At 45.8% G+C, this 14815-nt stretch overlaps 1 protein-coding gene and 1 long non-coding RNA gene across 3 annotated transcripts; both read left to right on the top strand.

Annotated features, from left to right (window-relative positions):
• Positions 1–1001: 1001 nt before the first annotated feature.
• Positions 1002–3408, top strand: LOC112270579. The gene is made up of 2 exons (XR_002962842.1): positions 1002–1912; positions 2583–3408. It is a non-coding gene; the product is annotated as an uncharacterized LOC112270579 (long non-coding RNA).
• Positions 3409–3888: 480 nt separating this feature from the next.
• On the top strand, positions 3889–7773 carry LOC100842040 (protein IQ-DOMAIN 1). 2 transcript variants are annotated; one of them, XM_014898193.2, is made up of 4 exons: positions 3889–4919; positions 5017–5244; positions 6671–6784; positions 6869–7773. In XM_014898193.2, the coding sequence occupies exons 1-4, from the start codon at positions 4623–4625 to the stop codon at positions 7511–7513; spliced, it is 1284 nt and encodes a 427-aa protein (XP_014753679.1). In that variant the 5' UTR covers positions 3889–4622; the 3' UTR covers positions 7514–7773. The 2 variants fall into 2 exon arrangements, with proteins under 2 accessions (XP_014753679.1, XP_010232214.1); XM_010233912.3 differs by having other exon boundaries at positions 3893–4919; positions 6872–7773.
• Positions 7774–14815: the final 7042 nt, after the last annotated feature.

The following is a 14815-nucleotide window of genomic DNA, read 5'->3' as shown; positions in this document are numbered from 1 at the left end:
CCGCTCAAGTTCTTATGCTGTAGGTGTTATTACCTCGTTTTATTTTTTGGGCCACCATTCCCATGCATCTGAGTCGGGACTTTTTGGGCCGTCCTGAAGCACAAACAAAAAGCACGGCCCGATACGAGGCACGTGGTGGTCCACGCGTTTTTTTCCGTTCTAGTCATGTGCTGGCGGAGGCAGCCCCCCCCCCCCCCCTAAGAATTGAAATTTCTACTTAAGTCCATGCATATATTTTGTAATTTCATCATATAATCTTCATATTTTCTATGTTTTAGCCCTCACCAATAAATCATCCCTTCTATTATGGCCCTTTCTATAGTTTTTTTCCTGCCTCCGCCCCTGTAGGCAGGTGTGTAGGTTCGGGCACAACACGAAAAATGATGGGTCGAGCTTGGCATGGCACGACACAACCTGAAAAGAAAAAAAAACAACTCGAACGGATCTAAACAGTTGGTTGGGCCCTTTCCCTGAACTAATTCTTTTTTCACACTAAAAAACACTCCAAATGGGCCCAGAAGTAGGCTGCACAATTCCCGTGGTTCAGTTAAACCAGAAGAGGCCTGATTAGGCCGCCGGGCCTTCAGACACGAAAAGGACCCGGGCCGGTTTTTTTTAGCATCCAGGGACGTAGGGCGTCCGGCACAGCATGAAATGGTTTCGCGGCGTGCCGTGCCTAGCACTGTTCGTGCCTGGGGCCGTGCCGGGCCAGCCCGATTCGCGTGGCTGCGGTGCACCCTCGTTGATCTATAAACTCTATAAAATTGAAGCCCACTGAATGTAGTTAATTTAGCAAACTCCACGTACAGCCTATCCACGTCAGCAGCCACGTCATCGCTTTTGTTTGCCACTTCGTGTCAGCTGAAGTCCCTCAATTTCGTGCCACGACTCCGGGGCTCGGCGGGCCACTTCTTTCCTGCACGTCACGTGTGAGCATTTGGCCAGGCAGACAGCTTCACGTTTTAATTAACGCACGAACAGACAGACCATGAGTTGCTCCCTCACTTGCTTCAGCGGTGGCGGCCCGTTGGTTCCCTTCACCTTCCAACTTCCGTTTCCCTTCCATAATTGTCTGCACTGCCTCTCCACTTCCCCTTCTTCTCCTTCTTCTCCTTCACTGCCACACCTTCCCTTACCCTGTCCACGACCTCCAGCGCCAGTCTGCACTGCCTCCTCGGCTCCTCCACTTCCCCTTCACCTGACCACCTTCCTTTCCCTGTCCTGACTCAGCACCGACGGACAGCACACGATGAGATCGACCCCGGATGCAGCACCACACCCTCGGCCGCCGCACGCGGGCGCCATGGACACCGGCGTGTTGAAGCCATCCACCAGGTGACTCGGGCATCCCCCGTGTCCTCTATATGCGGTGGCGGGAGCCGCGGCCGGGCGCGCCGTCACAGCGGAGGCCGCCGCCACAGTCGTTTGTGATGCTGCTGCCTTTGCCATGAGCGTCGAAGGCGTAGCCTCGGCTTGTGCGCCACACGCGGACTGACCATTGTCTTTTAGAATCAAGGAGAGATGAATCTGAATCAATGCTCTACGGTGATGCATTTGGATAACTGTTTCGAACTAATACATTTGAGGTTGAGTTGCTTCTCAGGTTTGTGCATTGGAATTTATTGTCGTCTGTTTCTAACAGAGGGCTCACCGGCGAAGGATATCGAGTAGTTCCGACTGATTCTCGATGAGGCCCGTGTGATCAAGAACTTTGCAGCTCGGCAGAGTAAGCCGGTGATTGCTTGGAAACGCAGAGGCGGTGGGAAGTCACAGGGACACCAATTCAGAATAGATCACTTGATTTGTACCCACCCAGTTATGGCATTTTTGAAGTTCAAACCTTTCTCAATCAAGAGCTATTGGCAGAGTTTGATCCAGCGCCCATGAGGCTGGGCTCGCACACGGCTACAGAGTAAGTTACGACAGTTGTTTCTCTCTTCTTCGTACATATATCACTGTTCCGCAATTCTTGAGAACTAGGAATTATAGCCAGTTTCATCAAATGTTTTTGAATTGTGGTATGTGTGCGTGTCCAGTAACCCATGTCGTTGAGTTAGAAATTTATCACTCACCATATATATTTGCTTTTCCAATGCACGCCTTTCCGATAGATTTAGGCAATTATATGCTCTTGCACCGCATATATTCAAATTCTCTTACTAGCCATCACTGTCTATTTGGATGTGCACTAGCTTCTCTTATTATGCCTGTTGTGTTATCCAATGTTGCAATCTTCATTCATAATGTTCTTGAAGAAAAGATCTCAAACATGGTAGTGCTTATCTTCCATTTCTTTAAGGTGTCATTCTATGAAATTTTTGTTGGAACTGAAGTTCAGTTTTCAGTAAATTCAGAAGTTCAGAGTTTCAGTTTTCAGTTTCTGAAGAAAGTTACAAAGGAAACTATTTTGCTGTTTATTTTCGTTCTTTGTCCGTTGAGATATATCCTTGTGGTTTGCCATGCGACTTGTCGACGCGCTCAAGAGTTATCTTTTGCATTCGTTCAGATGGGACGCCTCTGAACAGATAAGTATTGCGTGTGTTCAGTTTTGATTTGGTTGTTTAAAACTGATTTGGTTTCAGCTGCACGTACACGATATGGACTCAATCTCTCCTGATATTCTGGCCAACGAATTAAGCTTGTTAGCTTTGAAACTTGCTGGCCAAGAGATAAGATTTTCTGGTTGAGAAGGAGTCTATAAAAGGCCACGTGCAGCAGGTGTTTTGCAATCAATTTTGGAGTTCTTCCACGTCCATCTGAGCTTGGCTTAGAGAGAGCTACGTCCACGAAAACCCTGCTGGTTCATCTCCTTTTGAGTGCACAATAGGAGATAGGAGATCATTGTATCTTGGAGGAGAGCCGCTGTTGAACTCGTGCACCACGGCGAGGGCGTGAATCTCCTTGAAGACAGCGCCTACCGGCGTGCCTTGATCCTTCAGAGCTGCTGCACCACGACCTGCTGCAACAACTTCGTCCAGAACCTGTTCGAGCTGGTGCCCACGACGACGTCGATTCCATCAATTTTTAATCTCAGGCTTTGGCCCTATGGTATTCTGTAGTATCTTCTCACGTGTGTGCACGGAGTCACTCATCTAAACTGTGAGTTCAGTCCTCTGCAATATATCATCAACTCCTTTAATCAACGTCGTTTCCTCAAGATGGTGCTTCTACAGTTCTATGTGGTTCGAGCTTGGAATTAATTTAAGTTCCTCCTTTTTGCCAGTGATGGTATTTGCATTGTGATGTTAACTTTTTGTTGTCATCTCATACTATATGATTTAGCAGTTAGTCAATCAACAAGAAGAGATAATCATGTGTAGGTGTGTATTGAAATTTTTTGAATTGCAGAATTTTCTTTGCCGGTGTACAATTTTGGATCTGTTTTGTTAGTCATCGGTTACATTTTCTGCCATGCATTGTTCTCTCTTCAGCACCTAATAAGTTTATGACAAATTTTCAAATGGGGGCAGTGATCTATGTAGATTGAAAAGTGTGTGTATTGCACTCTCTTTGTATCTTGGACATTTGTTGAGGGTTGTATGTAATCGATGGTTTTGTGCTCTAAACATGTAGTTTTTGTTCCAATATATGCAACATTCATCTTCATAAAATCCGTACTTTGTGCACTGCTACATTTCACCGGTTTTTCTTACCGCTGCACCAAGTAAGTTGTATTTATATATGTTCTAATTTTTTTTTTCACAAAGCACTTTTTGTCTGGTTTGGCTTCTCCAATCACATATTATTGCTACCAAAATTATGATATTTATCACGGTTTATGACTTATCTTTTGAAGATAACATTTTTTTTTGTAACTTCATTGTTAAAAAAACAATTGTTAGAATTTCCGCAGAAACGCGCGGGGATTCATCTAGTTTCTCGTGATCCCGAAGCACGCGTCAAATGAAGGCGAGGACCACGCAGAGTGCGTGCGTTCGTGAATACGATCACCGCGCGCCGTAGCAAAGTTGTCCGCACAACCGCTTGGTCCCGGGCTCAACTCAGATTTTCCGACGCTTGCTGCGCCTCGACCGTTCTTGTAAAACCATTTGTTTTTTGTTTACATAGTTTCGTCTCTCTCTCTTTTCGAAAGTATATGCTGTCAAAAAGAGAGTATAATATTCATAGAAAAGAGGAAACTGAGCAAAACGGCCACGAGTTCAAAATCAAGACCCGGGCGCTGATCAAAAGAAGCCTTCTTTCACGCAGCCCAACGACTGCGAAAAGCGTGCGCGTGACGGCGCCTGTTGCAAATGCCGAGCCTTTGTTTTGTCTCTCCGACACGGCATGATGGACGGGACCACACGGCAGCGGCCCAGACGGAACGAAAGGCCCGACAGGGTGGGCCCATTTCTCCTCCTCACCGTTTTCCTTTCCCAGCGGCTTCGGGCTCGTCTTTCATTTCAAATTTCGAACGCCCGAACGGCTCCCCGCGTGCCTCGTAACTCGTGACTACACAACGGCCAATAAGTCAAATCCTCCCGTTTGGCCGTTCCCCCATTTCGCCATCGTCGTCGGAGTAGTGCTGCTCGTTCTTTGGTTCCAGAGAAAACGAGAGAGAGAGCATTTGGGGGGAAAAAAATCTAGCGGTTTTCGTCGTCGGCGTTGCGGGACATCGATCCATGGGGCCGTCCGGGAAGTGGATCAAGACGCTTGTGGGGCTCAAGCCGGCGGCGGAGAAGGAGAAGCACGGCGGTGCGAAGGCGAGGAAGTGGAGCCGGCTCTGGCGGAGCTCGTCGGGCGGGCACAGGGGCGCCGCGTCGGCTGCGGCTTCCGAGGTGTCAGAGACCTCGTCCTCGGTGGCCGACACGCTCAGCTCCGTCGTCGCCGCAGTGGTGCGCGCGCCGCCCAAGGACTTCCGCGTTATCAGGCAGGAGTGGGCGGCCGTCCGCATCCAGACCGCCTTCCGCGGCTTCCTGGTATGCCGCCGCCGTCGCTCGATTCCCTCAATTCGGCCGCCAAAAATTCCAGCTTCTTCAACGCTTTCCCTTTCTTTTCTTTCGGATGCTTGTGCAGGCCAGAAGGGCGTTAAGAGCGCTGAAAGGAATCGTGCGGCTCCAGGCGCTCGTGCGCGGCCGTCGTGTGCGCAAGCAGCTGGCCGTGACGGTCAAGTGCATGCAAGCGCTCGTGCGGGTGCAAGCGCGGGCGCGGGACCGGCGCACGCGTCTGTCGGCGGACGGCCACGATTCGCAGGACCTGCACGCCGACAGCGGCAGCCACGCAGATCCCGTCAAGGAAGCTGAGGTATATAGTGACATACTACTGTACTGCTGCGAATTTTACTAGTACTTCGAGGGTTCTACATTCTTTGGATGCCGGAATTCTTGCGAATGAAGGATTCCGTTGTACTTTTTGTTCATGATGATGAATGAGTTACTTTGCATGATGAGCACACCTGCATTATGCTTTATAAACCCGTGCGAATGAATAACCGTACTTTGAATGCACTTGATGAAGATTCACAGCAGTAAAAATAGATTTGATGCTTAATCACTTGATATGTGATGTGTTACGTTTTATTTTTTACGACAGGAACTTGGTCTGTTACTTTTACTCGATAGAGATAGAGACTTGCTGCAGTAGGATTACTCGCTTCATGACACCGATTGATATGGTTATATGGGCCTTTACCTCAGTTTGTTTTTAGTAATGATTTGAGATCATGTTTATCCGTTTATTTGGTATGCCTTCCTGAGGAAATGCTACCAATAATGCATCTTTGCAACCTGTTATTGCAAAGTCAGGCTTGTCGTTCTGTATTGTCCGGTAGGGTTATTAGAATCGAGATTGCTAGGGAGCAGTCGCCCGAGAAACTATTTTTCTCAGTCGATGGAGTTGTATGAGAGATAAAGGTGGTCCAACTGCATGTTTCCTACCGGCCTACGTCAGCTAGCTGGTTTGGAGGTTTGTGATTAGCATTGTTTCCTTGCATGCGGTTCGGAGGTTCATCTCTTGCAGTCCATTTTTGTGTTGTTTTTGTTTTTTGTTTCTTATTTATACCTTCGGTTCATTTTTTTATCATTGTTTTTTGTTTCTTATTTATACCTTCGGTTTATTTTTTTTATTGTTTTTCCTTGTTGGCGTTGTATCTCCTGCATCTCTGCGCTCCTAGACGGACAAAATTTCACCTGCAATTTTTGAATCGCGCATAAATTTTGTTGTAATTTTTCGAACCAGGATAAAATTTTAACTGCAATTTTTAGAATCGCGCGTAAAGTTTCACCTGCAAATTTTAGAATCGCCCGTAAAATTCCACTTGCAATTTTTAGAACGTGCATAAAGTTGATGTCAAATAATACTTATAACTGCACGTGAAATTTTGTATGCAAATTTTTGCAAGCGCAATTTGTTGCCAAGTCGTGTGCTAAATTTTGGAAGTTGATGGTCTTATATTACTCATAATTGCAACTAGACGTGCACTTACCAATCTAGCCACCAGCCAACTAGTGCTTGAGACAAAAAAATGAAATCAGCTCATAGGAAGAAGGTAGGGGGCGTAGGGCATGCAAATCCAGCCTGAGCTGTAGTCACTCCCACAGCTATTAGAATGTAGTCTCGCACAATTATTTATTCTTTTAGCATAGAAACAAACTGATGGCTGCAAAGGAGAAGATAATATAGGCTGATGCTGATGTCTGCATGTTTGGATTGTGCATTGTTCGCCTTGCAGACAGGATGGTGTGATAGTCAAGGGACTGTGGATGATGTAAGATCAAAGATACATATGAGGCGTGAGGGTGCAATCAAGAGAGAAAGGGCAATTGCTTATGCTCTTTCTTACCAGGTACTTGCAGCTTGCAGCAATAATGTGGGCGTAGAACTAATTTCTTGCATGATTCTTTTTGACATTTGGTGGTGTTTGTTTTAGCAGCGGACGTCAAGCCATGGCGGAAGACCTAGTTCTCCCGCTGTTTATCTGAAGAATCATGGGAGTAATAGGAACAATCAATGGAGCTATTTGGAAGGTTGGATGGCAACAAAACCTTGGGAGAGTCGCCTTATGGAACAAACCCATAGCGAACAGACCAATTCGCGCTGTTCAGAGAGTGTTGAAGAAATGAACGAAGTGAGCTCAAAGTTTTCAGATGCAAGCTCAGTGAGGATCAGAAGAAACAATGTCACAACCAGGGTGACAGCAAAGCCTCCTTCGGTGATTGCAGTTTGCGACGACAGTGCTCCATCGACTTCTTCAGTTACTCCCCTGTCTAGCACAAATTTCCTAACATCAGAGAGAAGATCTGACTGCGGTCAGGGTGGTGGACCGAACTACATGGGTTTGACGAAATCAGCGAAAGCTAGACTGAGTGGTTCTGGCGCTAAGCCACCACTTCAAAGACAAGGATCTGGTGATATGCAGCATAACAGCAGGGGTGCATTCTCTTCAGTAGATGTTCAAAGCACCGCGGGCTCAGACGTTTCTGTTACTTCAAAGAGGTTAAACAGATTGACTTTGAAAGGCCGAGGCACCAGAAGAAGTTTGGACAAGGAGAACGATTGTCAACCTGGCTTTTAGTACCTGAACCCTATTTATAAGTTGTTCTGATTTTAGCGGTCTAGGTGCTACTAACATGTATGTATTTGTCAGTACAATGCCTCATTGCTTATTCTGATATCAATATTTATGATGTAAAAATGCTAAACTAGCTAAATGTTGAACAGTTATTATGTGCCTGCTGCATTGAAAAATTTCAGAGCTCCAACAGAAGTTAGGCGGTATGGTGATCATTAGTTCTACTGGATTAGCTGAAATATATTGATAATCATGTTAAAACAGATCTGAGTTTATCTTGTTTGTTTTGATCTGAGTAACCATTACTTTGCTGCAGTGATTTGACAGTGGATTTTTCTGAAACCTTTTGCTTTCCAGAGGGAATCATGAATATTAAACCTCTGTGCCTTACTTCCATGATTAAGGAGGTATGATAGAATAAAAACTCCGAGAGCAGCATTTCAATTTATATAAAATTATGCTGAATTTGATCCAAATAGGAGAAGACTGGAAATTGTGGGGTGAGATTTTGAAGTACCTGTACATCAATAATCATCTGAGCAATGGATATTGTCTAGCTTTGGGGCAAGAGAACTTAAAAAATTTCTACTTTGGAAGTTCTTGATAAGTCCCAAGTGGGGAGGAGATGAAGTGGTCATTAGAGATTCTTTTTATCTCTTCGATTTATCGATCACCAGAAAGTAAACCCGAGCTACGAAAGTACGGAGTATTAAAAAAAAGGAGCACACATGATTTCTGCCTTTGTTTGTCGATGAAGAATGCATTGAAACAAACTGTCTACTTTTTGAGTAGACAACAACATTAGAATCACGCTGGATACACGGGAGATTGCATATGTTACTTGACACATCCAAGTACACTTAGCAATAAAGGAGAGGCCAATTTGGCCAAAAGATGCTCAACCATATGAACGTATGAGTGAGCCACGGGCAAACCTGGGTGGTCCCCCGTGATGGCGGCGGCAGGGCATCTTCTTCTCCGCAAGGCGCGCAGCTCGGTGGGGAGGCTGCGCACGCGGGGGCCTGGGGCTCGGGGAGGCGGCGGCTCGAGCTGCTTGGTGGGCGTGGGCGCGCGGCGGCGGGCAGCAGGGCTGCGGCCGGCCGGATCCGCTCGCGGCTGGCGGCAGGGCCCCTTTCTTGCGTGCGGCGGCGGTCAGCGGGGTTGCGGACGGCGCCTCCCATTGCTCTGCAGCCGGGCTTGGTCGGGCCGGCCAGATCCGGCCGGATCTGGCCTTGGCTGAGCTCTTGAGCGGTGGGGGTCGTGCTGTGGAGTAGGTGGTCGGCGGTGCTCTCGGTGTGGTGGCAGACGACGGGCTCTCCGGGTCGTGCTGTCGTCTGCGATGCGGCTCTCTCCTGGTTGCGGTCTGAAGCCACTCCTTCGTGGGTGTGCAGGGCAGCGGTCTATGGAGTTGGATTCGTTTGCGTGAGTAGCGGGTGGAGCAGGCCACGGCGAAAGCCGCGTTCCGGCCTCGGCCTCGGTCTGTGAGCCGCGTTGTTCACCTTCCTGGAGGCATCATTTCAATGGCATTCTCCTCTCCTCTCATCGCGGTCGAGCTCCGAGGAAAACCTCAGATCTAGTGATGGATAACGCCATGGCAACGCTCAATGCGCCGTTAGCCATCTTGGTGGCATCGCTGTTGGAGTTTGCACCTGCCGTGGGACTGGTGGTCAGCAGGATGTCCGTTAGCGACTTTGGTGGCAGTGACAACGGTGTTGAGCAGAGGTTGGGCTGCGGCGATGGTGTTGGTAGTCGGTCCTCCGACGTGTCCGTTGGTTTCCAAGCATTGGTTTTGCTTCGTCGTTGAGGAGTAATAATCGCAAGTTCAAAGAAGTGATGTGTGACGACGATGACTCGGTGATAGGTGGTCCGATCTCTGGGGTTCTCATTTTACGCTGGCCTTGCATATTGCTCCTTTGAAGCTCGCCATCAGAATCGGCGTCTTTTGCTCGCTAGCGAGGGTGGCCGACTATTTTGGCATGGGCCGGCACGAGCTCGCGTGCCTATGGTGGCAAGGTCTCCGTTCTTGGGCGTTCGTGGGGGAAGTCGGAGTCGCTAGCTTAGGGGGAGTGTTTGCGTGATGACGATGACTTATGCGTGCAACCTCGATGGCAATTTTCTTTCGGCATCGTGCGTTGAGTGAGTGTGGGTGGCCAGGTCGGCCAGTATGGTCCTAGTGCGGTCATGGAACGGTCATATTCCATGACGGCGCTTTGGACATTTGTTACCGTTTTTGTCCGGTTTTCCATTAATTAAATGGACAACTCTATTCTTCTTAATCAATGGATTGAGTCCTCGGGCTCCGGTTCAAAAAAAAATATAGTCAAGGGCGGAGCCCAGAGGGCTAACCCCCAGGAACGGGAATGTGAGTCCAAATTTGATTTGATACTCTTACCATTTGAAATGGGCCAATATAACCCCAACTGCAGTTTTATTGAAAGATCTTTCAACTTTTTTTTTGAAGAACTTTCAAATTTGTGGAAAGAACTTCTGGAAGAAGTCTAAAAGAATCTCAAGACGAGTTTGCAAAGTTCATGAAAGAACTTCCAGTTTTTTTCTGAATAACTTAAAAATCTTATGGCAAAACTTTCAAAACCAGGGGAGAGTTCGAATTTTTTTCAATTTTCTAATAAATTAATAGCTAAAGTTGTAATATATCCATAATGACAGCTTCTACCGTACGAGAGGGAGTATAGTTCAGGAGTTTAAGATTTGCCAAATTAAAAAGTTTGAGAAAAAGTGAGCCAAGACAACTTCTCCGAACAAGACAAGTCGTCGTAATTCCAAATGCACATTGACCGAGTGTGTTATGAACGGGACAAGTAAGAACGAAGAAGAAATCACAGCACAAGGACACACGGATTTAATGTGGAAAACCCTCTCAAACAACGAGAGGGAAAAACCACGAGCGACAGCCAGCGAAATCTAAGTACATGGGGAGTGTTTACAACGCCAGAGAGGTTCTACAGATGCAACTCGTGCGAACTCAGCCAAAACGGCGGCTTACAAGAGGTATATATAACAGGAGCATTAGGGCAAGTCAGATCCGTAACGGGCACACCAGAAGTTCCGGTTGGAGGCGGAAGTTCCGCTAATTCTTGAATATCCGGAAGTTCTGCAGCAAGTTCCGCATTTTTCCGAAAAATAACAGAAAGCAACAGGAGGTTCAGCCGGAAGTTGGGATGGAACTTCCGGCGCCTGGAATGGCCGGAAGTTGGGCCGGAACTTCCGGCCTTCCGGAAATTTGCATCGCATCCAACAAACTCCACCTTGAGACAAATTTCTCCTTGTAGCATGAACAACAACAACTCCTGAATCAACAAAGAAAACACTTTCGGCGCCAACAGCCACTAGGGGCTAAATAGTTATACCAACTAAGTTTGAGCTATAGCAATAGAAACAGGCTTTGTCATCATATCAGCAGGATTATCATGAGTGTTGATCTTGCATACCTTTAATTTACCTTGTGCAACAACGTCGCGAACAAAATGGTATTTGACATCAATGTGCTTCGTTCTCAAATGAAGCATCTAATCCTTAGTAAGAGTAATAGCACTTTGACTGTCACAAAACAGGTTAATGCAAGAAACATCTTCACAAAGCTCAGCATATAAACCCTTCAACCAAACATATTTTTTGCAAGCTTCAGCAATAGCCATATATTCTGCTTCGGTTGTAGATTGAGCAACAACTGGTTGCAGTGTTGCCTTCCAACTCATAGCACATCCACCTACCGTGAACACATAACCTATGAGGGATCTCCTCTTATCCAAGTCGGCAGCAAAATTTGAATCCACATAGCCAGCGAGTTCCTCATCAGTCTTGCCAAACTTCAAGCAAGCATTGGATGTGCCACGGAGGTACCTGAAAATCCACTGAACAGCTTTACAATGTTCTTTATCGGGATTAGCCATGTAACGACTGACCAAACTCATAGCATATGATAAATCAGGACGTGAACAAACCATGGCATACATCAAGGAACAAACAACACTAGAATAGAGAACTCGGAACATATACTCAATATTTTCATCAGAAGTAGGAGATTGCTTCAAACCATAAAGGAACTTCTTCAACTTACACACAAACTCCTCTTTACCAGGAACTATGAACGCTTCAGATTGATCCATGTATATTTCCTCCTCAAACTCTCTATGCAAAAATGCAGTCTTCACGTCTAACTGCTCAAGCTCAAGATCATGCATAGCAACAATACCAAAGAAAATACGAATGGAACTATGCTTTACCTCTGGAGAGAACACATCATTGTAATCAATACGTCCTATTTGATTGAAACATTTTGCCACTAACCTTGCCTTAAACCTCATAGGCTCATCGGGAGGTAAACACTACTTTCTCTTAAAGATCCACTTGCAGCGAACGGCCTTCTTTTGTTTAGAGAAGGGCACAACATCCCATGTGCCATTCTTCTTAAGAGATTGCATCTCCTCTTGCATGGCAGACAACCACTTCACACGGTCGCCGGAGACAATAGCTTCATTATATGTGGCCGGTTCACTATCATGCTCCACCTGTTCTGCACAACTCAAAACATAATAAACAAGATCACACTCTTCAATTAAACGTGGGCGAGGACCTTTATTTCTCTTCGGACGGTCAGATGCAATAGACCGTGTGGGTTGGTGCAAAACAGGTGGTGAGGGTGGAACAATATCATCATTATTGTCATCATTGTTCCCATCATCATTACCATGATCAACCTGAGCATCATCGTTGTCAACAATTTCATCAACATGCTCCACCTGCACTTTAAGTCTCTCCTCTTCAATGCGAGAGGCATCAGTGGACAAAGTATCATGATACATAACTTTTTCATTAAAGACAACATCCTTGCTCAGTAAAATCTTTTTAGCATCAGGATTCCACAACCTGAAAGCTTTAACTCCAGAACCGTAGCCAAGAAAAATGCACTTAACAGCTCTAGGCTCTAGCTTTCCATTATCAACGTGAGCATAAATAATCAGCAAGTTTACTAGACCATACCTCAATGGGAGTTTTCTTGTCAAGTGAAATAGAAGGTGACCTGTTTATGAGGTAGCATGCGGTGAAAGCTGCCCCAGCCCAAAAACGCCTGCCCAAACCTGCATTCGACAGCATGCAACGAGCCCTCGATATGATGGTTCTGTTCGTGCGCTCAGCCACGCCATTTTGCTATGGAGTATGGGCAACCGTGTAGTGCCTGACGACACCATCATTGTTGCAAAACTCATCAAACTCATCAGAAACAAATTCACCACCATTGTCAGTACGCAAAACTTTTACCTTCCTTTCAGTTTGCTATTCTACCATAGCTTTCCACTTCTTGAACGCACCAAAAACATCAGATTTATGTTTCAGAAAATAAGACCAATAGAAGTCTTACGGGAGGGTCCCCAAACATCAGCATGCACATAATCTAATATGCCTTTGGTGGTATGAACGGAAGAAATGAACTTAACCCTCTTGTGCTTAACATAAACGCAGTGCTCACAAAACTCAAGCTTACTCAAGTTGCAGCCCAACTCTGCCATCCTATGTTCACTCATATGCCCAAGACGCATATGCCACAGATTCATTTTAGCACAATCATCATAATCATTAGGTGTAACGGCAACAGCAAAACCAGGCAAAGTGCTACCACTACGAACATATAATTTGACAGAATTCATATCACCTATCATGTGAATGAGAGAACCTCTAGATACCTTCAGAAGTCTATGCCCTCCGGCGTACTTATACCTGTCACAATCCATGGTACTAAGCGAGATCAAATTTCTGGCCATTCTTTGGTATGTGCTTCACCTCTTTCAACGTGTGTGTCATGCCAACATGGGTCTTGATCTGAACAGACCCAACGCCAACAATATGACAAGGATTGTCATTGTCCACACGCACAAAATCTCCAGTCTACACAGACTCATAAGAACTGAATCAATCCTTGTTACAACAAATATGAAAGGAACATGATGTATCAAGAATCCATTCATCATCACGGGAAGCACAAGCAACAAGAACAACGAGGCATTCACCCTCAGAGTTGTCGGTAGAAACGACAGCAGTCTTACCATTACCATCGGACTTGTCTTTCGGTTTGTAGGTACCGTTCCTTTTCTCCTTGTTCTGCAGTTTATAACAATCCTCAATAACATGATTATTTTTCTTACAATACCTACAGAACTTATCTTTTCCTCGGGACTTTGAACGAGCTTTTCCGTCCCGGCTCTTATCTCGGTTGCCGTAGTTGTTATTCCTCTGCTCGGTCCTGCCACGAATCTGCAGAGCTTCAACCTTTGAGGACGACCCATAGGCCTGCACCATAGACTTCATCTTCTCTTTCTGTCTAAGTGCCTCTAAAACCTCATTAAGGGTTAGAGAGTCATGGCTATAAAGAATTGAATCGCGGAAATTTGTATAGGAACTAGGCAACGAGCATAAGAGTAAGATGGCTAAATCCTCATCATCATACTTAACTTCCAAAGTTTGCAAGTCAGAAACTATCTCTCGAAAAACAATTATATGAGATATTACCGATCCACCTTCTTGCTGCTTATGGGTGAACAACTTCACCTTTACATGCATCTTACGGGTTAGATGTTTAGGTATGCAAATCGATTCCAGTTTCATCCACAGGGCTGCTGCGGATTTCTCCTCCAACACTTCCTGCAAAATATTATTGGACAGATGAAGTTGAATCAAAGACAAAGCCTTACGATCTTTGCGTTTCTCTTCGGCAGTCCACTCCTTTGCATCCTTCTTGCCGAAGGAATCAAGCGCTTCATCCAGATCTGAAGTTTAGGTGAGAATCGCCCGCATCTTCACTTGCCACAACGAGAATCGTGTGGTGTAGTCCAGCTATGGCAGATCGAACTTCAAGGTAGACATGTCGCAAACCCTAGGTGGAACCTGGGGCTCTGATACCACTTGCACTACTAGAATCCACAGTTTCCCCTAGTACCAAATACTCTAGGTGAAAGCAAGAAAACCTTAGGTAAAGGCTTCACCTAGGGACTGCTCTAGGGAAAAAACACTAGGGATAGTATGGTGGGTAAAGAGGCCTTTGCCTAGGGGCATTTCCACACCTCTAGGGAAACATTTCTTTACCTAGAGGATGGAACTCTAGGGAAAGTTATGACAGACCAAATTGAATCACGTATGCCATATTTGAATCCGTATTGAACATACTTGAAATATATTCAAACGGAACCAAAATTAATGACCAATCGAAACTGCACAGAACAAAAATTATTTCAATCAATCTCAGTCTCCATTCAAATAACACGTTCATGATCAATAGCATGTGTTTCTGCT

The sequence above is a fragment of the Brachypodium distachyon genome, chromosome 2, assembly GCF_000005505.3.
Source record: "Brachypodium distachyon strain Bd21 chromosome 2, Brachypodium_distachyon_v3.0, whole genome shotgun sequence".
Classification (NCBI taxonomy): Eukaryota; Viridiplantae; Streptophyta; class Magnoliopsida; order Poales; family Poaceae; genus Brachypodium; species Brachypodium distachyon.
This window is presented reverse-complemented; position numbering and strand designations above follow the sequence as displayed.